The sequence below is a fragment of the Muntiacus reevesi genome, chromosome 3 (assembly GCF_963930625.1).
Source record: "Muntiacus reevesi chromosome 3, mMunRee1.1, whole genome shotgun sequence".
Classification (NCBI taxonomy): Eukaryota; Metazoa; Chordata; class Mammalia; order Artiodactyla; family Cervidae; genus Muntiacus; species Muntiacus reevesi.
In genome coordinates this window covers 5,476,418-5,498,845 of record NC_089251.1, presented here as the reverse complement: position 1 = coordinate 5,498,845, position 22,428 = coordinate 5,476,418, and the positions used below count along the sequence as shown (strand labels likewise).

At 60.5% G+C, this 22,428-nt stretch overlaps 1 protein-coding gene across 1 annotated transcript in view; it reads right to left on the bottom strand.

The window, feature by feature from the left end:
- Positions 1 to 20,918, bottom strand: part of FIBCD1 (fibrinogen C domain containing 1) — a 31,223-nt gene extending 10,305 nt beyond the window's left edge. The window contains exons 1-4 of the mRNA XM_065927108.1: positions 20,847 to 20,918; positions 11,233 to 11,712; positions 5,690 to 5,849; positions 5,143 to 5,279 (exon numbers count right to left, since the gene is read on the bottom strand). Coding sequence (XP_065783180.1) covers positions 5,143 to 5,279; positions 5,690 to 5,849; positions 11,233 to 11,712; positions 20,847 to 20,918 — 849 coding nt within the window. The remainder of the gene's footprint in view (positions 1 to 5,142; positions 5,280 to 5,689; positions 5,850 to 11,232; positions 11,713 to 20,846) is intronic.
- Positions 20,919 to 22,428: the final 1,510 nt, after the last annotated feature.

Below are 22,428 nucleotides of genomic sequence, written 5' to 3'. Positions count from 1 at the left end.
TGTGCCCCTGGCTGTGGGTCGTGTAACCTCAGACAAGTCACGGGACCCTTTCTGAGCCTTAGTTCCCCTCTCTGTAAAAAAAAAAAGGTCCCATCAGGGACTTCCCTGGGGGTCCAGTGGCTAAGACTCCGAGTTCCCCATGCAGGGAGCCCGGGTTTGATCGCTGGTCAGGGAACTAGATCCCTCACGGCGTGACTCAAGATCCCACAGGCCGCAACTAAGACCTGGGCAGATAGATAAATAAATATATATATATTTTCAAAGGCCCCATCAGCAACCCCTTCGTCAGCCCTGCAGGGTCACAGTGAAGACGCCAGGCAGGAAAAGGTAGGTGTGAGCTCGGTGGGGTGGGGGAGGGGCACGGTATGTCTAACCTCGCTCTCCTTCAGAACCAGCCGCCGAAGCCCAGAAGGAAGTGGGCCCACTCCTTGTCTATGACTGCAAATGGTACCCCTGGGCCTGGCGCCCCGCCATGTTTCCCAGGCTTGGCAGGCGGTGGCTGTCGGCTCCAGGCAAACGGCGCTCAGAGCTGCCGTTTATCAGATGCTGAGGCGCCGGGCTGAGGTCCACGTGCAGCCCCCACCCCGTCTACGTTCAAAGTTTGAAAAATCCTAACCGCTCCCAGCGGGTCACTCATGGACCAGAGGGGTGCCATCAGCAGCGGACGCGGTCATTATCAGCGTGCGCTCGGAGGACTCCCCTGGAACACTGGGGAGCCATGCGACAACCACTGATGTCACAGCAGGTCTCCTCCTGCCTCCGCAGCCCCTGGTGGACCCCCAAGTCCTGCTAGGGGGCGCCCCCAGTGTGTCCCACAGCCCCCCCCCCCCCATCACCTGCATCCTGGCTGAGGCTGGGCGCTTTCATCTCTCCTGAGCCTGATCCCCTGCTGGGCTGGGCTCTGTTCAGGGGTTCAGTTCCTTTGATGTCTTCCCAGTAAGAGAAGGATTTTCCTCAGCCTGGGGGCGCAGGTAGGGAGGGAATGGACACGGTGGGAGGGGAGGTTTGCTCTCGCCGTGGAGCCAATTAGAGGCCCGTCTGAGCCGGCTGACCCTGCACGGCAGTAAAATGCCTGGCAGAGAACGCAGGCTCAGGGACTTGGCTGGTAGGGCCGGGGGAAAGCTGGCGGCATCGTGGGTCTGAGCGGGGGACGCAGAGCAGAGCCAGTCCTATTGCAGGTCCCCGCGGTAGGAACTGGACCTGATTTCTGTGACCTCGACAGGTGATTATGCAAAGATGAGGGCTTGGCAATCAGGCCTGCTGGCAGCTCCACTGAAGCGACCCTGGTGGGGGCAAGGCTGTGCCCCCGGGGTCGAAGGACAGGACAGTGGGGGACCCAGTCTGCAGACGCCGGCTGGACCCTCCTCCCAGCCACAAAACCCCAACCGGGCCCTGGGCCTGGCCACCCTGTTCCCCAGGCCCTGACCACGTAACACGGGCCACCCCACTGGCCAGACGAGGAAGGGGACGCCCCCAGAGGGAATGTGACCTTTCCAGTCTCTCAGGGCCCCGGGGATGAGCTGGAAACGGCTGCTTCGTCCCACGCATCACCCTTCCAAATGAGGACATTTGGCTTCTGTTTTTAACAAATCTTCCTCCTCTTTAAAAACACCACTTGGGATTCCCCCAGCGGTACAGTGGTAACAACTCTGCCTTCCAATGCAGGGGGCATGGGTTCGACCCCTGGTTGGGGAACTAAGATCCCACATGCTGTGGGGTGCGGCCAAAAAAGTAAAAAATAATAATAAAAACACGGTTTGACCATAAGATCCTACAAGGTAGAGTCAGTTCCTCTGTTCTCAGGGGGTCCCTTTGTGCCCCTTCCCCTTCCTCTGCCCCTGCCCCACAAGTGAGCAGCCTGTGGGGGATTCTGACACCCCCCACCGTGAAGAGCACTACTTTATTCCCATTTAATGGATGAGAAAACTGAGGTTCCAAGAGGGGAAGTTATGCTGCCAGAAGATGCCAACGGTTACCCGTCCGGCAAGTATTTTGGAGCACAGATGGTGTGCAAGTACCGTGTGGACCCCTGAGCTATGGGGGCCACCGGGTGACCAGCTGCCACCTTGCAGAACTCTAGCCTAGTGGGGACACAGATGGACAACACCTGTGACAGATGCCAAAAGGGGGCACGAGGGGGGGACCCGGGAGGACTCTCAAATGACATGGTGACCAAGCTGGGCCCCTTGCCCAGGGTCACAGGTGAACAGGGAGCGGACCTTCCAGCCTGCCTTCCTTCTCCTTTTGCGGGGCAGGTGTGGGTGGGATGCATGTGGCAGGTTCAGCAGCGGCCTGGCTGATCAGCTTGACCCCGTGTGGCCTGGGTCATTGTGGTCAATGGTGAGTGTGGAGAGGGGCTGCCTGGGTCATTGTGGTCAATGGTGAGTGTGGAGAGGGGCTGCCTGGGTCATTGTTGTCAATGGTGAGTGTGGAGAGGGGCTGGGGCTCCACCAGGGCCAGTGGCCACATCATCAGAGAGGCCACCTGAGGCCTGTGTCCCCCTATCCCCTGACCTCATTCCCACATGGCGACTCCCACGCCCTCTGCAAGGATTCGAGGCCCATGCACCCCCTGTTCCTGAGCTGCTCGCACACTCTCACCCTTGGCCCCCCGTCTCTGGGTCACTCCCTCCCAAGAGCCCATCGTGCCCCATGGAGAAAGCCTGACTCCTATAGCATCTGCAAAACCACGCGACCCAGGCCCTGCCGGCTTTCCCATCCGTCCCCGGGCCCCTGAGCGATACGCCAGCAGAACGGAGCCACCAAGGTCCCAGAACAAGCCCTGCCCCCTCCCTGCCACCCCTGCACGTGTTCCCTTTGCCTGGACACTGTCCTCACCTCATCCCCCTGCGCCCCAACCCCCCAGTCCAGGAGCCTCTCTGGCCGCCCCAGGCGGGGTGAGGGGGCTCCCCTCTGGGGTCCCCCTGGACCCCTAGCCCTGCGGCCCCCACACAGGCTGGCTGACTTGTCTAGTTCCCTGCCAGGCTGGCACCTTGCTGCAGAATCCTCTGGCCCGTGGCTGGCACCCCATGGTTGAGCCGTAAACTGACAGGTGACACCGTGCGACAGTTGGTTCCACGAACTTGCATGAGGCCGGGCTGCTTATTTGCCAGGTGCGTGTGTGCTGAGTCACTTCAGTCGTGTCTGACTCTTTGCGACACTATGGACTATGGCCAGCCAGGCTCCTCTGTCCATGGGATTCTCTAGGCAGGAATGCTGGAGTGGGTTGCCATGCCCTCCTCCAGGGGATCTTCCCGACCCAGGGACTGACGAACCTTCATCTCTTTTGTCTCCTGCATTGGCAGGCAGATTCTTTACCGCTAGCACCACCTGGATGACCTTGAACAAACCGCTTGCCCTCGCTGAGGCTGCCCTGGGAGTCTCCAGGGGTTGCATGCCAGCAGGGCCACGGTATATAAACTGTAAAGTGCCCCGAGGCAACCAGGGATGCTGAGTGCCAACCTCTTGCAGTCCCAGCTCTCTGGGAAGCAGGTTCTGGTTAGCGTGTCTGGCCCCAGGCACCCTGTCCCTCGTGTTGGCACTCGAGGCCTGGCAGTTTGGACATGGAGCCTAAATGAGGATGGATGGTATCGAGGTCCAGCAAGGTGGCAGCCAGCTCCCTCCCAAATAGCAATTGAGTTTCCAAGAGATCCCGTGTGGCAGGGAGGTGATCCTGACAGACGCCCAGAGGTATCCGGGAAAAGATTGCTTTTGACGGAAGCCCAAATGGATATTAACGTCTGTGGGCCTCGCTAGCCCTTCTCTGCTGAGAATGGCCTTTCCTCCAGGCCGGCTGATCCAGATGTCTGGGCGGGTGGGCTGGGCAGGCTGGTGCACCTCATCGACTCCCCTCTAATCACCCCCGAAGCCCAGGCCAGAGGAATTACCCTCCTCCCGGCCCCAACCCTGATTGACTTCCCGGGAGATTGGCTTCCACTCCACCCGAGTGGAAGATGCATGGTCTGGGCCGGCATCCTGGTCTTTCATTAAGCCTGTCCTAACCCTTAACTCTGATTTCTGGGCTCTGGCTGGCGTATCAGAGCTGTTCTGCCCGCCGAGGGGGTCCCAGAGGCGGAGGCCATAACTCAGATGCTCCGAGATAGGAAAACAAAAGTGCTTTTAGGCTCAGATGTGAGTCCAGTGCATTTAAACGCTCCCCTCTCCAGAGCTTGTAGGGACGTTTAGAGGAATGTCTGTCTTGGGGTCCTCGGGGGGCTCTCAGCAGCTCTCACACCAGCTCCTGATGGCAGCTCTGCCCTCCGAGAGCATCCGCTTGGGCCCTGCCCTCCTGCGTCACTCGGGCCTCCCTGTCTCGCCTCCTGCTCCATTTGCCTCTGCCCTCACCCTCGTATATCACCACGCACCTCCCAGGCGTTTTAGTTTTGTGGCTACATTCCCCCTGCAAAGGCAGAGTTGAGGACTTGCAGTGCAGACCAGGGGAGACCTGTGTGCTGACCCTGCTATAGAAGGGGCTTCTCCATTGACCGATCAGGAGACCTCCAGGTCTTCAAACCAGGGCCTCTGCCCTGCCATGCCCACCTCCTCCTTCTCTTGGCCCTGGGGAGGTCTCGGGCCACCTGCGACTCTCACCCTTGCCTTTCCATTGCTCCCAATTCCCATCTGGGCAGGAACCAGGATGTGCAAGGAGATGGCGACAGCTCCTCCCCAGGAGACCCTGGGGGGTCTCTGCTCACAGCAACCGTGCGTGCTCCCCCTTGTGTCTCCTGCACACACACCACCTACTGAATAACGGAAAATGTCTGCCCTTGAACTCACAGTAGCAGCCGGTCGTCCCAGGACCCAACCTCAGTACCCCTCCGCCGCTCCAGAACCACTGCCCAGGGTGGGGGTGGGGGCTGCAGGCTCAGGGAGTGTAAGGTTGCTCCACTCAGACATCGGGATCTGACACCTGCCCCCAAGTGGCCCCCACGTGTCAGCACACACCCCGCACTTGCCCTGTGCAGGCTTTGGTGAGATTACGGGCAGGTTTGTGAGGGCTGGCGAGCCTCTGGGCAGGGCCAGGAAAAGCACCCCTGGTTTATGTGCACGGCCTCCTGGGTCACCCCAGGATCTGCTCAGACATCTGCAGGGCCCAGAGGAGGCAGGGCCTGGCCCAGCCGGCCGCACACCCAGGGAGACTCACCGTCCAGCCGCCTCCGTCTGTGCGCATGTCACAGTAGACCTGGAAGCCAGCGGGGTCGTGTGTGGGGAAGACGGAGTAAACGCCGTCCTCCTGCTGTCCGCTCAGGAGGACGTCCAGACAGTCACGTGGCCGAGAGCCTGAGACAGGGAAGGCCGTCAGGGCACTGGGCCCCGCACCCACGTTCCTCCCCACCCTCCTGTGTCCCTGGGTCTCTGACTTGTCTGTCCAGCAGGGTCAAGTGGGCTCCAGAGCACTGGCCTTGGGGGCAGGCTGTGACTCTGCCTCCCCCTGGGTGGATGTGGTGAGTGAGCACCCTCTCTGACGCTCACTTTCCTCATCTGGAAAATGGGTGCAGTGAGCTCCACCTCATCCGGCTGGGAGAGGGGTCCCCAGGAGGGTGTAGGTAGGGTGCTCAGTGCTGCCCGGCAGCAGGAAGTCCTCGGCACACAGACGCAGTATAGTCTCGTCAGTGGGGCAGGTGGGGACGTTGTGGGGATGAACCTGGGCACCCAGGTCATCCGAGGAGGGCAGCCCCCACCCCACTCACCATTGGCGCAGCCGCGGGGCCGCGGTCCCCTGGCAGGTGCCCTCTGAAGGTCAGCCTTGACATGGGGTCGGCCCAGCGCCCGGTCCCTCTGCAGGGCGTCCAGGACATCGCTGACCGAGGTCACCAGGTGAGCCATGTGGCCTTGGCTCTCAGAGAGAAGCTGTAGGGCACAGAGGTGGGTGGAGCTCTGGGTGGGTGGAGCTCCTGGTAAGCGGATCACTGGATGGGTGGAGCTCTGGGTGGGTGGAGCTCTGGGTGGGTGGAGCTCCAGGTGGGTGGAGCTCCTGGTGAGTGGAGCTCGGTGGGTGGAGTTCCAGGGGGAGTGGGGTCACTGGGTGGGTGGAATTCCAGGTGGTTGGGTCACTGTGTGGGTGGAGCTCCAGGGGGGTGGAGCTCCTGGTGGGTGGATCGTTGGGTGGGTGGAGCTCCGGGTGGGTGGAGCTCCTGGTGAGTGGAGCACTCGGTGGGGGTGGGGTCACTTGGTGGGTGGAGTTCCAGGTGGGTGGGCACTGTGTGGGTGTGGCTCCGGGTGGGTGGAGCTCCTGGTGAGTGGATCGTTGGGTGGGTGGGGCTCTGGGTGGGTGGGGCTCTGGGTGGGTGTGGCTCTTGGAGGGTGGAGCTCCTGGTGAGTGGATCATTGGGTGGGTGGGGCTCCGGGTGGGTGGAGCTCCGGGTGGGTGGAGCACTCAGTGGGTGGAGCTCCTGGTGAGTGGAGTGCTTGGTGGGTGGAGTTCCAGGGGGGTGGGGTCACTGGGTGGGTGGAGTTCCAGGTGGGTGAGGCACTGTGTGGGTGGAGCTCTGGGTGGGGGGGGCTCCGGGAGGGTGGAGCTCCTGGTGAGTGAAACTCCTGGTGGGTGGGGCTCAGGGTGGGTGGAGCTCCTGGTGAGTGGAGCACTCGGTGGGTGGAGCTCCAGGTGGGTGGAGCTCCTGGTGGATGGATCGTTGGGTGGGTGGAGTTCTTGTGGGTGGAGCTCCAGGTGGGTGGATCATTGGGTGGGTGGAGCTCTGGGTGGGTGGGGCTCCGGGAGGGTGGAGCTCCTGGTGAGTGGAGCACTCGGTGGGTGGAGCTCCAGGTGGGTGGAGCTCCTGATGGGTGGATCATTAGGTGGGTGGAGCTCCGGGTGGGTGGGGCTACGGGTGGGTGGAGCTCCGGGGGGACGGAGCCCTGAGCGAGTGGAGCACCGGGGTGGCAACGGCTCCGGTGCACACACAAGGCGGAGGCATGCTCCTGGTGCGAGCTCCTGACTTACTCTGGCCGCCACCTACGGTGGTGTTAGCCCCGGTGTGCAAAGGACGGGGGCCCAGGTGGGAGGAGACCCCTGTGCCACTGCTGCCCGCAGGCCCTGTCCTTCATCCATTTCTGTGCCTTCAGCCCCGCTGAGCTGACTAAAGGAGACCCCACTGTTCATACCCCAACTCACCCACTTGCCGGTTACACGGCTGCAGGTGAGTGATTAACCCGGCCTTGAGACAGGGCTAACCTAGCCTCCCTGGACCAGGTGCTTCGGGGATCAGTCACAGCGTGCGGCCCCCAGCAGGGACTCAGCACTCAGCACCTGGGTGCCTGCCTCAGTATGGGAATTCATGAGGCACCTTCCAGATTACAAAACACCTTCACCCAACATCTCTTCTCATTGCCCAGCAAGGCTACAAAGCAGGGGTGCTGGGTCTGAACTCCACAGGTGGGACCCTGGAGGCCCGCAATCCCCCATGCATCCCCATGAGAACCCAGCTTTGACTTTCCAGGGCTCTCTGATGTCCATCCCTTCACCTGACCCCATAGCACTGCCAGGTGGAAGGGCTTGAGGTGTTGTTCCCTTGTTACAGACAGGGAAACTGAGGCCCAGAAGGGGAGGTCCCTGTGGAGGACACACTCAGGCCATGACCCGCGTGGGCTGACTGGCAGGAAAGGAACCCAGGACTGCGCCATCGTGCAGGGAGCCTAAGGTGGGGGCAGGCCGCACCGTGATTTGGATCCAGGCTCTGGTGTTGATTCTGGGTTTTCGCTCAGGCCCCTCCTCCAGTCACTTTCAAATAACCCTGGAAGGGTAACCAAACCCCTTTCGCATTATTCTCCTCCCCGCGAACCACCACGGTGGGCCCTGTTTTCTAGGGAGGGGGAAGGTTCACGACAGCATGTGTTCAGTCTGCTTTCTCTATCTGTAGCATTCCCACTGTGATCATGGTCCAGTTAGTGCGGCTCTGTTCCACCTGGGGTCTCTCGGTTGTGCCTGCTGCCTGAGGGGTCTGTGGTCTGTCACCTCTCCACCCCAGGGCTCCAAGAGGAGGGAGGCAGGGTCACAAGCAGACTGCAGCCAGCCAGTGAGCATGCAGCTTGCTGGGTCTTTCTTTACACACCGAATCTGTCACTGGCCAGATAATAGCTCGTTCGAGGAAGGGAAACAGAAATATACAGTGCCAGCAGTTCACAAAATATGATTCTCGGCTTGTCCGGGAGCAGGGGCCTGACAAAGCTTTTAGTTTCCTTGTCAGTTTCCCCTCTGCTGAGCAGGTGATTCAGTGGGGGTTCAGGCCCAGGGAATAGGCACCCAGACGGGTAGAGAGCATTGAGGCGGGGTGGCAGCTTTCTCCCGGGATCTTATTGCAGTGTCCTGGAGACAAGCCCCATTGGAAGAGCCCTGCAGCGGGATGTAGGCAGCCCCAGGGAGCAGGGGCAGGGGGCGGCCCTGCAGGATGTGAGCAGGAAAGATCACCGAGCCCATCGGTTCAGTCGAATCTGTACTGCCTATCCTCTGTGACGAGGCAGACACACTCGAGAAACTCAGGCATGGCCAGCTCTTGCTAACGGGCAAGGAAGACCTCAGTTTAAACCAGCAAATGATTAAAGTTGAAAATGTACATAAAAACATGCCCCGAATTAATGGGGAAAGTCAGTCCCTGCTCGCTGAGCCGCACAACTGCATTCAAGAGGACTTGGCGACTTTCAGAGGCAGTGAAATCGGAGCTGCTGCTTCCAGCACTTCTCAGTTGTTGGAGCTTAAACAAGGCGCTTTGCCACGCTGAGCCTCAGTCTGCCGCTCCGTAGAATGGGGGTAATGATTCCCTCCACTTCCTGAGCTTCCCTTCTGACTCAGCTGGTAAAGAATCTGCCTGCAATGAGGGAGACCTGGGTTCGATCCCTGGGTTGGGAAGATCCCCTGAAGAAGGGAAAGGCTACCCACTCCAGTGGTTTGGCCTGGAGAAGTCCATGGACTGTATAGTCCATGGGGTTGCAAAGAGTCAGACACGACTGAGCGACCTTCACTTTCACTTCACCACCTCCTGGGGCTATTGTACTGCAAAGTGCTTATTACACACAGTGTGGACCGAAGAAAAGATTTTCAGTGGTGGCTCCCCATGGGCTGCACTTCAGTTTACAAAGTTTCTACCATCATAATAAAGAAGTGGGGATGTGTAGACAGCATCTCTCACGTGTCACACGCCCGCCGAGACCAGTACAGCTATGAGCGCCAGCGTCCTACTGGGCATGGACCGTGCTAGCCCCGTGTCACCAGTGAGGAGGGCAGTGCCCTGCCCCGGGAAGGCACCAGAGGCGCTCAGGGATGCACAGCTGGTCCTCGGTGAAGCCTTGACTCTACTGACTCAAACCGTGAGGGCAGGAACACTCAGCTCTGCCGCTCCGGGCCAGTGGGTCTTAGACATCTGTACATCAGTGCACAGGAGTCAGCCAGGTGCTTGTTGACCTGCTGGGACCCGGGGGTTTGGGGGTGAGGTCCAGGGACATGCCTTTTAACAAGCAGCTCTGGTCACTCCGACAGGGAGCGCCGTGGGCATTGCTCTGAGAAGCCCAGGTCTCGGGCTGACAGCGGAGGGTCTGGGAGGCTCGTAGAAGGGGAACTAGGAGCTATGGCAACACAGCTCTGTAAGACACATGGTCTCTGAAATCACCTTGATTCGTGGGAAATGAGTCAAATTAAACATTCTTGCGAGAAGTGAATATATCAGGTGAGCCGAGGCAGTGCTGGGCCCCAGAAGAGTCGTTAGTCTTCCGGGGACAGATCCAGGCTTCCGTGCAGGTGAGCGGGTGGGAGGCCCTGAGCTCCCACCCAGTCCTCCGCCCCTGCCCTGAAGGTGAGCATTTGTGGGCGGGCCAGGCTGTCCAGGGCTAAGCCACGGGGAGAGCAGAGTGAGGTGCCCAGATGCCCCAGAAAGTCTGGAGGTCTCCCCGAGCCCTGAGGATGAGGGGCGGGGACGCTGCAGATGGAGGGGCAGCAGGAGGGCAGCTGAACAACCCCCCGGGATGGGGAGGCCTCTTCCCCATCAGTCACCCAGACAGGATGACGAGGACTGTAATTTCTCCAGCTGCAGCCTTCGGGGGAGGGAAAAGGCCCATCACTTTTGAGCTGGTGAGTGACCAAATGCCTGGTCATTTCATGTGTCCGGAAGGGGCTGGACCCATGGCAGGGGTGGGGCCCGCCTCTCAGTCCCTAAGGACCTAAGTCATGGGGGTGGGGGGTGGGCAGCAGACAGGGTGAAGGCTGGCGGCTGGGCAGTGCTCCAGAGGCCGACCTGGCCACTGGGCACATATGTGTGCTGAGTTGCTTCAGTCGTGTCTGACTCTTTGTGATGCTGTGGACTGTAGCCCGCCAGGCTCCTCTGTCCAGGGGATTCTCCAGGCAAGAATACTGGCATGAGTTGCCACACCCTCCTCCAGGGGATCATCCCGACCCAGGGACCAAACCTGTGTCTCTTATATCTCCTGCATTGGCAGGTGGGTTCTTTACCACTAGCACCACCTGGGGAGACATGGCCACTGTACCCCGGACAAATCACTGCCCCGCTCTGGGCCTTAGTTTTCTCTTCTGGAAAACAGCAGAGGGTCAGTGAGCTGATCCTGAACCCTGATTCTACAAGGGGGAAAATTCTTTCTGGTGCTGCAGGCATGGTCAGTGTTAGAAACCCTTCACCCAGATTCACCAGGTGCTTGCTGGGACCCACCTGGCTGGGCTCTGGTGGGGGCTGCAGGGGGCGGAGGTGTTGTGGACACACTAAGGGTCTGGTTGAGCTCTCAGTTGGTACCCCCCTTCCCTGGAAAGCTGTGGGCATCAAGTGGCAGTGAATGGGGGGAACTGGCGGAGGGGGTACGGCCCTCTCTGGCCACATGGCCCAGTCGAGGGTGGGGGCGGCTTGCCACTGAGCACCACGTGACCATGAACTTCTATTAGCCTGATGGAGGCCATGTCCTGCCTCTCCTGTGTCCAGCTGCCCAGGGGCACTGGGAAGCCCTTCCAAGCCTGGATTTGACTCGATGGATGGATTTGACTGATGGATGGACTACTGCATGCCATGGAGGCTACACTAACACCCATGTCACCAGCTGTGTGACCTTGGGTGAGACTCTCACCTCTCTGAGCCTCATCTGCTTGTCCGTAGACGGGAATCGCAACAGCCCCTGGCCCTGGGGCACTTGGGGATGGAGGGGCGCTGTGGGCACCAGGCACTCAGCAGGGCCAGCAGGCAGTGGCAGCTGCCCCACCCACCCCTGCCCAGACCCCAAGGGAGGCGCAGACCCCCACCCTTACCTGGATGAGGCGGCCCTGCTCATTCTGCAGGGCGCTGAGCTCCTGGCCCAGGGCGCCGTGCCCCTTCCGCAGCCCGGCGCACTCGGCCTGCAGCTCCGAGGCCCGGGCCAGCAGCCGAGGGAGCTGGTCCGCCAGCGTGTCCAGCAGCTCCTGCTCCTGCTCGCCCGGCAGCCGCGGCTCGGCCTGGCGCTGGCTCAGCGCCTGCAGCACAGAGGCCTGGGCGCCCTCCAGGCGGGCGAAGCCGTCGGCGAGGTCCGGGCACCGCGGGTCAATGAGGATGCTGAGGCGTGAGCTGTCGGCCCTGTCCACGGTGACCAGGGCGCTGTTGGCCCCGGCCGGCCCGGTGCTGACGATGGGCGGGGGCGCAGTGCCGGGCACGTGGGCATGGTTCAGGAGCAGCACGGCGCCGGTGACCGCCACGGCCAGCAGCACCGCGAGGGACAGCAGCACGGTACCCAGCACGTAGCCGCAGCCCGGCCGCTGCGGGCCAGCCCGGGCACGTGGACGCAGAGACGGACAGAGGGACAGACGAGGAGAGAGAAAGAACACCGTCAGGGGCAGACCCGGGCCTCCGGCTTCAGCCCTCAGATGGGGCCCTCTGGCCTTTGTGAGGCCTGGACGAGCCTCCAAGGGTCCCCTTCTGGGGGACGTGGGAGGGGAGTCGTGGAGAAACAGCCCCAGAGGGGAGAGAGAGAAACAGGCCCCCACCCGCCGCCACCAAAGACAGCAAGCTCGAGACAGCAAGAGAGGCAGGGAGACGGATGGGGACGGTGACAAGAGGAACCAGGGCAGAGAGCCAGGAGGTGGAGGGACAGTCCCTTCTCCCTGACTGCCCCTGCCCCAGGCGGGGACATCGCCCCACGTGGAGCCCTCCTGGGTCTGGTAAGGGCGGGCGGGAGGTGGACTCCCACTCTGCAGCCAGAGAGGTCGGTCTCGGGTCCCCAAGCTGTCATTTCCTGCAGGGTGACCTTGAGTGAGGGTCTTCGCCTCCCTGAGCCTCGGTGTCCTCATCTGTTAAATGGGGGCAATGATGACACGCCCGCTGCATAGGCAGGCGCCTGACACCGTGCAGACTTGGGAAGGGACAGCTGCGATGGTGACACAGCGATGCTACAAATCATCGCGCTGTCTCAGCGGAATGGATGCCTTGGGGTCATGGGCTGCTGTCACTGAAGGTCTTTTCAACCCAGAGCACCCATACCCCGTGTCCTGAAGCACTGCAGGCCCATGAAGCTGCCATGAGTCCCCAGGCCAGGGGTGGCCTCCTGAGCACCTCCCTGCCCCCCTTTCCTCTCCTGCCTCCCCTGCCTTCCTCCCCCTCATCACAAAGCACCCCCCCCCACCCCCTGGACCCAGCGCAGCTTGTAATTAAAGGAGGCACCGTGATGGAGCACAAATCCAGACTCACTGGCCCGCATCCCTCATGGCCCAAGGGAAGCCTGCAGAGCGATCACTCAGCCTTTGACACACGGGGACACTGAGGCCCAGAGAAGGCCAGGGGCTTGCCCACAGTCACCCCACCAATGAGAAGCTGGGCTCGGACTGGGCCCCCCCGCCTCCGCCTCCTCCCGGGGCCAGGCATGTCCAAGCGCTGAATTTTCCCCACGTTTTCAACTTTCTGAATCCAAGAGGCATCTTTAAATGAGTTAGTATATTAAAGCACTTGGAGCCATGCCTGGCACGCTGTGTTTGTGCAATAAATATTAGCAGCTTTTATTATCTCATGATCAATGTGCATAGAGCATCTGGAGGTGTCGGGTTTTTTATTTTCCACCTAAAGTGCTATTTCTGTGTCATTGATGCTAGAATGTCCCTTCTCTGGTTTTTTTGGTTTTTTTTTTTCAGTCTCCATGTCTCAACATCTCTGACATTTGGGAGGATCTTAAAATTGTGATTGACAATTTTCTTTCTTGGTGATACATAAAATAGCCTCTAGGGACATCCCTGGTGGTCCAGTGGTTAGGACTGCATGCTTCCACTGCAGGGGGCGCAGGTTTGATCTCTGGTCAGGCAACTAAGATCCCATGTGCAGCAAGGTGCAGCCAAATTTTAAAAAAAATAGCCTCTTATATACTGTGTTTTTCTATGAGAAAATATGGCAGAACAAATAGCTACTTTTCCCTAAATTCAAATTCTACACATAACCCCTGAATCTCCTATTTGGCACCAGAGGAGATGGGGGTCAGGGGTCTGTGTTGTTGGAGAGATGAGGGAGAGCGTTCCTTAGCCTGTCCCTGCAGTTATGGGACTCAACATTCTACCCCACCTCTCCCCACACCTGCTCAGACATGCTGGGACTCCACACAGTGGCACGATTTACCCCAGCCAGACCCGAACACGTCAGCTCCCCTCCGCCAGCTCTACACAGGCTGTTCCCTCGGCCCGAGGCATCAGCCTCCCCTGCTTCTCTTCCATAGCTAAACTCTCTTTCTTCAGGGCTCAGCTAGATGTCACTTCCTCCAGGAAGCCTTTCTGGACTGTCTCCTCAGCCCTCCTCCCAGTTTGGGTGAGGCTCCTCCTCAGTGTTCCCACAGCCCTTGCTGCCCCCACAGTGGCCCTAACAAATACAGTCATCACCTTTGACTGCATTCATTCACTCAAACATCCATTCAGTATTACCTGGTGTTCCCCCCGAGCCAGGGTCCAAGCCAGTCCCTGAGGGGTAGCAGTGGACAGTCATGCCAGCCTTGCTTGTAGGGACCTCATGTCCCATGGACTATGACTCTTACCCTCTTTGGGGGCATGAATCCCCTTGGAGATGATGAAAGCTGTGGATACAAGGGAAGCTAGAATTCTGGGGCCGGCAGAGCCCAGGTCTAGGAGACCTGCTCTAAACCATGAGCCCCACCCTCCCCCAAAAGGCATAGAGCGACTGGTTGTTGGATGGATGGAGGGCAGGGCAGACAGGCTAGGACATTTCTCCATGACCTTGTAGGCGTGGGAGGAGGTGAAGGCCCTGGGACCCATGGTGATTGGCAGGGTAGAGGATCATGACCTCCACACTGAGCCCTGTGCCCACCCAAGAAGGCCTGGCACAGAATGAAGGCTGCCTCTAGGCTGCCCCAACCCTGCCACGAGGCAGCAGGATCCACGGGGGCGGGCATCGCATTGTCACCGCCATTACTTGAGTTTATGCTGTTTTGCCACCACTGAAACCTCCAAACATCCCCTTGTTGTGGTTGGTTACATTTTGCAGATGGGAAAACAGGCTCAAAGAGAGAAGAGCCTTGCCCAAGGTCATAGGAGCATTTGCACCCAGGCCCGGGTGACTGGGTTCAAACCCATTGCCCGTTTGTGCGCCTGTTGCTGAGCCATCCGACTGCAGTCCTGCCTCGTGGGAAGCCTGGCCAGGGTTTGAGACAAAGCCCGGTGTCAGCCAGTGAGCCCCTGTCAGTCCCCTCCCGGACTCCGTCGCGAGACACCTTGCCCCGAGCAGCTCTGAGCGACATCCTCCACAGGAAAGCGTTAAGGTCCCCAGCTGGGGAGGCAGAGCGGCCAGCCACATCCCCCGGGTGTGTCCCCAGCACCACAGTCCTCTTGGGCATCTGCTTCCACCCAGGCCCTTGGTCCCTGGTGGGAAGGCCAAGGGCGCAGAGGAGTGGGGGGCGCTGGAGAAGGCTTCAGGGGGTCTCCCCAGGGGCAGGGGGACACCAGAGCCTGGAGATGAAACCGGCCACTCAGCAGAGTAGAATCAGTCTTCAGAGATCACCTTAAACATGAAGTGCTATTCGCTTTTATAGGCTGCAGTTTACGTGCCTTGCAAAGAAATCTATCTGAGACCATAAGGGGGGCTTCAGGTGCGAGCAGCCCAGTGGAGCATGCGGGGGGCTGGTGTTTAACTCATCAGCCCTTGGCCGGGGCAGAGCGATGCATGCCTGGGGTCCCTACCTCCCAGGGGCAAGGAGCCTGTAGATTGGGAAGGCATCCCAGGCAGGGGGTTGGGGGGCATCCGAGGAACCCCAGGGTCTGAGACCTGCTGCTGGTGCTAAACCCCTGTGCGAGCTCCCGGCTGGGGGGATGTGGCTTCATCCCCTGCATGACTCCTAGTGCTGGCCCGCGGTCCAAGGCAGCCCAGGACACCCCAGTCAGGGGAGGACACAGTGGGCTCATGCCAGGGGAGGTGGGAGGAGAAAGCCCCGGAGCTGCCTCATTAGAGGGGCGGTGTGCATCCCAACTGCCTCCTCTGAGTCCCCAGCCTCCGGGGATGGCCACGGGGTCTGGCTGAGGCGAAGAGGGCTCTGGAAGAAAGGGCTCACGGCTACAGTGCTCTGCCTGCACCGCACCCCACTTCTTCCTTGTTTTTTTTTTAAGGCCATACTGTGCAGCATGTGAGATCTTAGTTCCCCAACCAGGGATCGAAACTGTGCCCCCCGCATTGGGAGTGTGCAGGGGGCCACCACCAGGCCACCAGAGAAGTCTCTCTCCCTGTTTTTTTAAAGGAGCTGGGTCGTGGTCCCATGAGTAGGCTGAGACTACACTCCTTATACCAGGGTAGGAAGAAGAAAATCTCCCCCAGGGGGAGGCCAGGCAAGGTGTGATCCAGGTGAAAGCCGCTCCCAGCCTCCCACCTCCTAGGAGCACCCCAGCCCCAGAAACACATCGTGTGGGTCTGCGCTGGGGAAACCGAGGTGCGGCGGTGTGGTCTGAGCCTGGCAGAGACTCAGAGCTGCACCTGGACTCACGCATCATCGCGAGTGGGGCAGCCCAGCCCCTGCCCAGCCCAAAGGCCCTGGGGGCGTCTTCCTCCTCTCTCCCCAGGAACACACATCTGCTCCCCGGCCAGGTAAACAGCGCCTGACCTGGGCTGGGCTCTGATGCTCTGGCCCTGGCAGAAGGAAGATCCCAGAGACCCCTTAAAAAGAGGAGGTGGTTGTTCTGCTCAAAATTCTGGGGGAGGGGAGTCCCAAAGATTTCGGAAGAGGGCTTGCTGGCTCACTCTATGAGTCCTGGGGGAAGAGCTCCCTGTCTCGCCGGGGGCCTCTGAACATGACCTAGGCTGAAGGCCATCTGAAGCCTCAGGCCACCAGGAAGGCCCCAGGAGAGTGGCCGGAGATGTTCTAGGGACAAAAAGAAGGGTCTGGGAACTGCCCACATCCACCCCTCCCGGAGGAGCCGAGCCGCCAGCCCTCACTCCCCAAAGAGCACTCAGTTCTGAGTCCATTTCCAATGAGGGAGGGTCTCTTGATGTGTCTTGTGAGGGTCTTGCTCACCCTCCCCACCCCCCAGATCTCCAGACCTCCAGCCCACTGACCCCTAAACCAGGCTTGTTCCACCTCAAACCTGAGCCATCCTGAAACCTCCACCCAGGGATGGTATCAGCCTCACCAGCCCCCTCCAAAACCGGGGGCTTCCCTGGGCTCCCCTCCCTCACCCCCACCCCCAGCCAGCACCTGACTGTGTCCACTCTCACCTCCTCGAATCCCCAGGGCCCCTCTGTTCCTATGGCCCCCCCAGCCCTGATCTGGTCCAACCCTCATTGTCTACTTTAAAATCACCACAACCATCTCCCTGTTAGCCTCCCCACCTCCTCCCAGGCCCACCAACCATAGCCCACCCAGCGGCCCAGGACCCTCCTGATGGCAAAAAGCCCAGGACACTCCGCTCAGACCACTCTGGGACTAAGAGACCTCGGGAGCAGGTCCCGCCCCACCCCCAGCCTCCGCTATTGTCCCCTCCCCTCCTCCCCAACTCCTGTTCAGTCCTCTCCAGCTGCCTGTGTGTGTGTGCTAAGTCACTTGTGTCCGACTCTTTGCGACGCTATGGATCGTATCCCACCAGGCTCCTCTGTCTGGGATTCTCTAGGTAAGAATGCTGGAGTGGGTTGCCATGCCCTCCTCCAGGGGATCTTCCCCATCCAGGGATCGAACCTGCATCTCTTAAGTCTCCTGCATTGGCAGACGGGCTCTTTATCTCTAGCATCACCTGGGACACCCCCTCTGTCATTTCCAACACACGTTGGCGTCACAGATCTGACAGATGTTGTCCAGCTTAAATGCCGCCTCCCTGGGGACGTGGTCTCTGCCCTCCCACCCCAGCCTCTCCTGGCCTCCGGCCTCCTCATCATAGCCACACCACTGGGCTAGGGGCTGAGCTCCATGGGGAGAGGCCCAGGAAACAGAAGGAGAAGGAAGGAGTCCTTGACTGACAATCCCTGTTCTCTTCAGCCTCCTTCTCATCCAACCCGGACACAGTGACCTCCACCCAAAGCCCAGGCAATGAGGACAGAGGCATGCATGGTTTTCTTTATAATGCCCATCGTGGTTTGTCATAATCCCATGATGCGAGTGTGTTCCTCCCAAGAGATTCTAAGTTCCCGAGGCACAGGTTTACAGCTGTCTCTCCTAGAGGAGGGAGCGACTCTATAAATAGCCACTGAGTGAATTAAATGCAGCAGGGTTTAGGTTAGACATCAAGAAGAACTTCCCAATGAGAATTGTATTCCCTGTCTGGAATATTTTTCAAAGTTTTGAAAATATCAAGAGACACTGCTTGGGATGGTTCAGAGGTTGACCTCCCTGAGGGGTGGTTTGACTCAGGGACTGCTCAGAAATGAGCCGCCTCCACCCCCACCGCCCGCAACAAGAGGAGATAGTTACAGGGTGACTTTCTGCCCCACACTAGATGAGTAGGAGAATCGTGGCTATTTCTAGGTCCTTTTATCTGAGTAGCTCCAAACTCCTGGCAAATATTCCACCATCACCTGCCGCCCTAAGGGTGTGAGAGCCCCTTGGCTTTGCAGGGGGAGAAGTGAAGCTCTAATGAAGTTGGCACCTTGTCCAAGGTCACCTGGCAAATGAGGAGCTGAGGCCGGACAGGCCCGGGACACAGCTGGCCCGAGGCTGTCCGCAGAAACAGCAACACTTGGATGTAGGCCCTTCAATGGCAGTGGGTACGCTGTGTGCCCTGGGGAACCACGCACCAGGTACCAGAGCCCTCTCCTCGGGAATTACATAATGCGCCCAAGCGGGCGGAGTCAAGGGCAGCCAGCCTCTCTTTCCTTAGTCTTCCCAACGAGGCTCATCGGTCACCCAAGTTCAAGTCCTGACTGCAACTCTCAGCCTCAGTTTCCTCATCTGTTTAATGGGTTGATCATTCCTGCTGCCAAACTCCCAGAGTGGTTTGACTAAGAAACAAGAAGATATGCAGATGAGCAGAGATGGCACTCACGGTGTGGCTCTGGCACCTTTTCTGGAGGAAGTGCCTCAGTAGAGAACCTCAGTCAGAACCTTCTGGAGGGAACTGGGTGGTCATATTGCTTTCCCTGGTGGGCAAAGGGATGATCGGGACATTGACAGCCTGGCAAAGGGGTCAGGCTACTCTGAGAACCACCTTCCTCAAGGGTGTACAGCACTTCACAATTTGCAAAGCACACCAGTATTTCACTCAACTCTTGTTAAGCCCTTGTGAAGTGAGGAGGAAGCAGTGATTGCTGTTCCCATTTTACAGATGGTAAAGCCCAGACTCAGAGAGGGGACGTAACTTACCCAGTCACAAAGCATGTCAGTGGTCGAGATGAAACTATGGATGCAAGAAGGCCAGGTCCAAGGGAACACGACAGTGGGCACAGGAAAAGGGCTTGCCTCCTACCTGAAGCTTCAGACAAGCCTAGAGCTGGCAATGGGACAGCCTGTCTACATGTTGGATCACCAAAGAGGTGGAGTGAGAAGGTAGTGTTTGATATTGGCCCAGGCCGCTGAGACCACAAGCTCTTGGCAGCCTCTGAGGCCAAGGGGCAGACAGCTGGGCTCTGGCCTGGTGGCAGCTGGAATATATACCCCACGAAGCAGCAGAGAGGCCAGGGCTGACCCAAGAGGCCTTAAAACCACATTTCAAATAGATCCCCCAGAAGCCACCTCCCCTTGAGACACATCAGCCCTCGCTGCTCTCCCAGCTCCTCCTGGCCAGGCTTCATGCAGTTCAGTTCAGCAAAAATCCGTCAGCTCCCAGCCTGAGCTGCATGGAAAGACAGGAGCCTGAACCCAGGGGGAGACCCCAGGATGGGGGCCCAGAAGAAGCATGTGTCCAAAGGGAGCTCCTGCTAGAGGAGGGACCAAGGCTAGGGAACAAGGCGGGGAGAAAAAGGCAACTGAGTGGCACAGGCTAAATGCTGCTGGGAATCAAGGCAGAGCCCACTGGGCATCGGGCATCAGGGAGGGCTTCCTGGAGGAGGTGGCACCTGAGTAAGTTTTGAAGTATATGCAGGGTTTCCCTGAGTGAAGCGTGTGTGCGTGTGTGTGTGTGTGTGTGTGTGTGTGTGTGTGTGTGTGTGTGTGTGTGTTTGGGGGACAATGAGGCAACAGACGTTTGGAAACAGGCAGTCTGGTGTCATTTGCTTGTTAGCAAATGACAAGCAGTCAGTACCTGTAAGGGGACTCACAGGAAAGAATGGGCCAGGAGGCGCTGGGAGAGGCGTGGCGTCAGACCTGGCTTGGAAACTTTGCTCTCCCACTGACATGCTGTGTGACTCGGGTGCATGCCTCGACTTCTCTGCGCCGCCGTCCTCCTGCGACAAGGGCACGTGCACCCCTGCCTCCCCACCCAGCCTGCTGCCGACCGCGAGGTTGTGCAGACGGTTGGGAAAGGGCTCTGCAAAGTGTGGAGGCATGTGGCTCCAGACAACGCTCAGGCTGCCGCTCCCGCTCCCGAGAGAGTGAGGGGCCCGCCAAGGCCCGCCCCTGCCACCCCCCTCCTGCCTCTGCAAACAAGAACTGTTCCTTCCCCAATGACATCTGTCTGGGAGAAATTTGAAATTTAAAACGGGCAGCTCCATTATTTCCTCTCCTTGGCGAGCAGACCTCGCATCTCGCCTGCCTGCCCCAGTCCCTTGGCAGGCCAGCCTGGGGCGGCCCCGGGGCTGCCCCTCCACTCGGCTCCCAGCCCCAGCCCCTCTCCGGCCAGCCCTGGAGCTCTGTCCTCATCCCCCCTGCCAGTCACAGCCCTGGGCCTCCTCCACGGCCCCCTGAAGAGGCAGCACAAAGCGGGGGATGAACAGTCCTGGAGCCCAAGGACCCGGGGTTCAAATCCCAGCAGAGCCACAAGGCCTGGGGCAGAAGCAACTCTCTCTGAATCCTGCTTCCCTTATCTTAAAGCTGGAGAACCACAATACCCAGTGTTCTTACAAGAGGCAAATATTTATTGATCCTCTGCTGGATGGGGTGGGGGTAGGCTGGCTATAGTGTGAGGATTCAGAGGAGATGAGGGGGAGGGGGTCGCATGCCAGGCGCCTGGCACGGGGTGGTGCCCAGGGTGGGATACTTAATAAATGGTTCAGATGCCCATTGTAGAGATGAGGAAACAGAGGCTCCCGCTTAAGGGCTGGTGACACTGTAAACTCTATGGGTCCCTTACTTTCTCTGCGCAGGCGTGCACCTGAGTCCGTTGGAGGAGCAAGGGGGCTCCTGCAGGGGTGCCGCCCTCATCCGCAGCCCGAACCCCAAGTTCAAGTGTCTCCTCTGGAGCCAAGGAGGGTGCCCACCCCAACTCGGGCCTGTCGAGCCTCACGGGGGGGTACGCCCCAAACTCCAGCCCGGGTGCCCAGCCCGCCGGCCGGAGCCGCCACCGCCTCGCCCACCGCGCGGGGCCCCCGTATCCCCACGCCCCGGGCCCGCGCGTACCTGCGGCTTGTCGCGCGGCCGGTCCTCAAGTTGGGAAGCGCCGCCCATGGTCTTCCACCGGTCGTTGACCATCTTCCAGCAGGACCGCTGGCGGGGACGCCGGGCGAGGCGCGCCGCTGCGGAGCGCAAAGGCGCCGAGGTGGGCGCGGGCTCGCTCTGTTCGCCGGCTTCCCGCCTCGGTGCCCCGCACCGGGACGGCCCGGGCCAGCGCGCGGGTGTGCGAGTGTGTGTGTGTGCGTGTGTGTGTGCGTGCCGGCGTGTGCGCGGGTGTGTGCGGGCGACAGCGGGAGCGGGAGCGCGAGAGCCGCCGACCGCCCGCCGCCCGCCCGCCGCTCGCGCTGCGCGCCGTCCCCGCTCCCGGCTCCCGCGCCTCCCCTGCGCGCTCCTCCCTCCTCCCCCCCTCCTTCTCAATCTCCGTGTCTTTTTTGTCTTGGACTCTCTTTGCCTTTTATTGCTCCCCCGCTCTCCCTCTGATACGCACGCACACACCGCGGACGGCGATGGGGAAACTCCACCTCCCCAAAGGCTAATTAATAGAGAAGAGGCGGGCCGGCCCAGACCCCCGGGGCCAGCCCGGGAGGACAGCAAAGAGCCGCGGGCAGCCCTCCCCTCGCCGGGCCCGGAGGGGCTTGAGAACCCCGGGGGCCGCCTCCTCGCAAACTTCCTCCCGGGCCGGACCCGCGCCAACTTACCGTGCGCGGGGAGCGCGGCGCCGGGCAGGCCCCGGGGGCGCCCCCGAGGGGCCTTCGGGCGTCTCCGGGAAGAGGTGCCGCGCTCCTCCCGGCCCCCTCAAGGCACAGGGGCTCACCCTGAGACCCGGCGGGTCCCGGGGGTGGGGGCCGGCTGAAGGGCACCCCCTGCGGGTGTCCGAGATCTGGGTCCAGGTCCCGGGGCAAGTGCGCCCAGGCCCGGAGTCTCCCGCCACCAGGGACGGCCCGCTCCCAACCCCGACCCGCGAGGCTGGCCCTGGGGGCTCCTCGGCCAGAGCCGGTAGGCCTGAGTCCGGTGCTCGCGTACGGAGAGCCGGCCCCACGCCTTATTCTCGCCCAGGCTGCCCGCGGTGTCGCGTGCGAGCCGCTCCGCGCTCTGCCCGCGCTCGCGGCCGATCGCCCGCATTCCCCGGGCGCGCCCAGCGCTGCCTCGGCCCCCGCCTCCTCCTCTGCCCGGGAGAGGAGGGATTTGTGCCGGGAGGGGGCTTCTTAGTCGCCCCCTCCCACCAGCAGCACTTTAAAAAGCATTTAATCCGCCCGGTGCAGCCTTCAGAGGTAATTGACAAAAGTCCTTAATCTGCGCTGTTAACGAGCTGCTATTGTGACTCCTGACCGGGAGGCGCCCACACGACCGACTCCGAGCCCCGGGCCGCCGTGAGACCCTGACCGACTGCCCCTCCCCCGCCCCTCTCTGCGGGGCGTCACCCCCCCAGTCTTCGGCTCCCCCAGCTTCAGAATAGACTCCTGTGTTCCCTTCCCCACGCTTCTCCCCAGAGCTATGTTCGGGCTCCCGGGGCGCCTTGGCCCGCCAGGCTGTTCCCTGGCACCGTCTTCGTCTCTCTCCCACCGGCTCCCAGTCTGTCGCCCTGTAT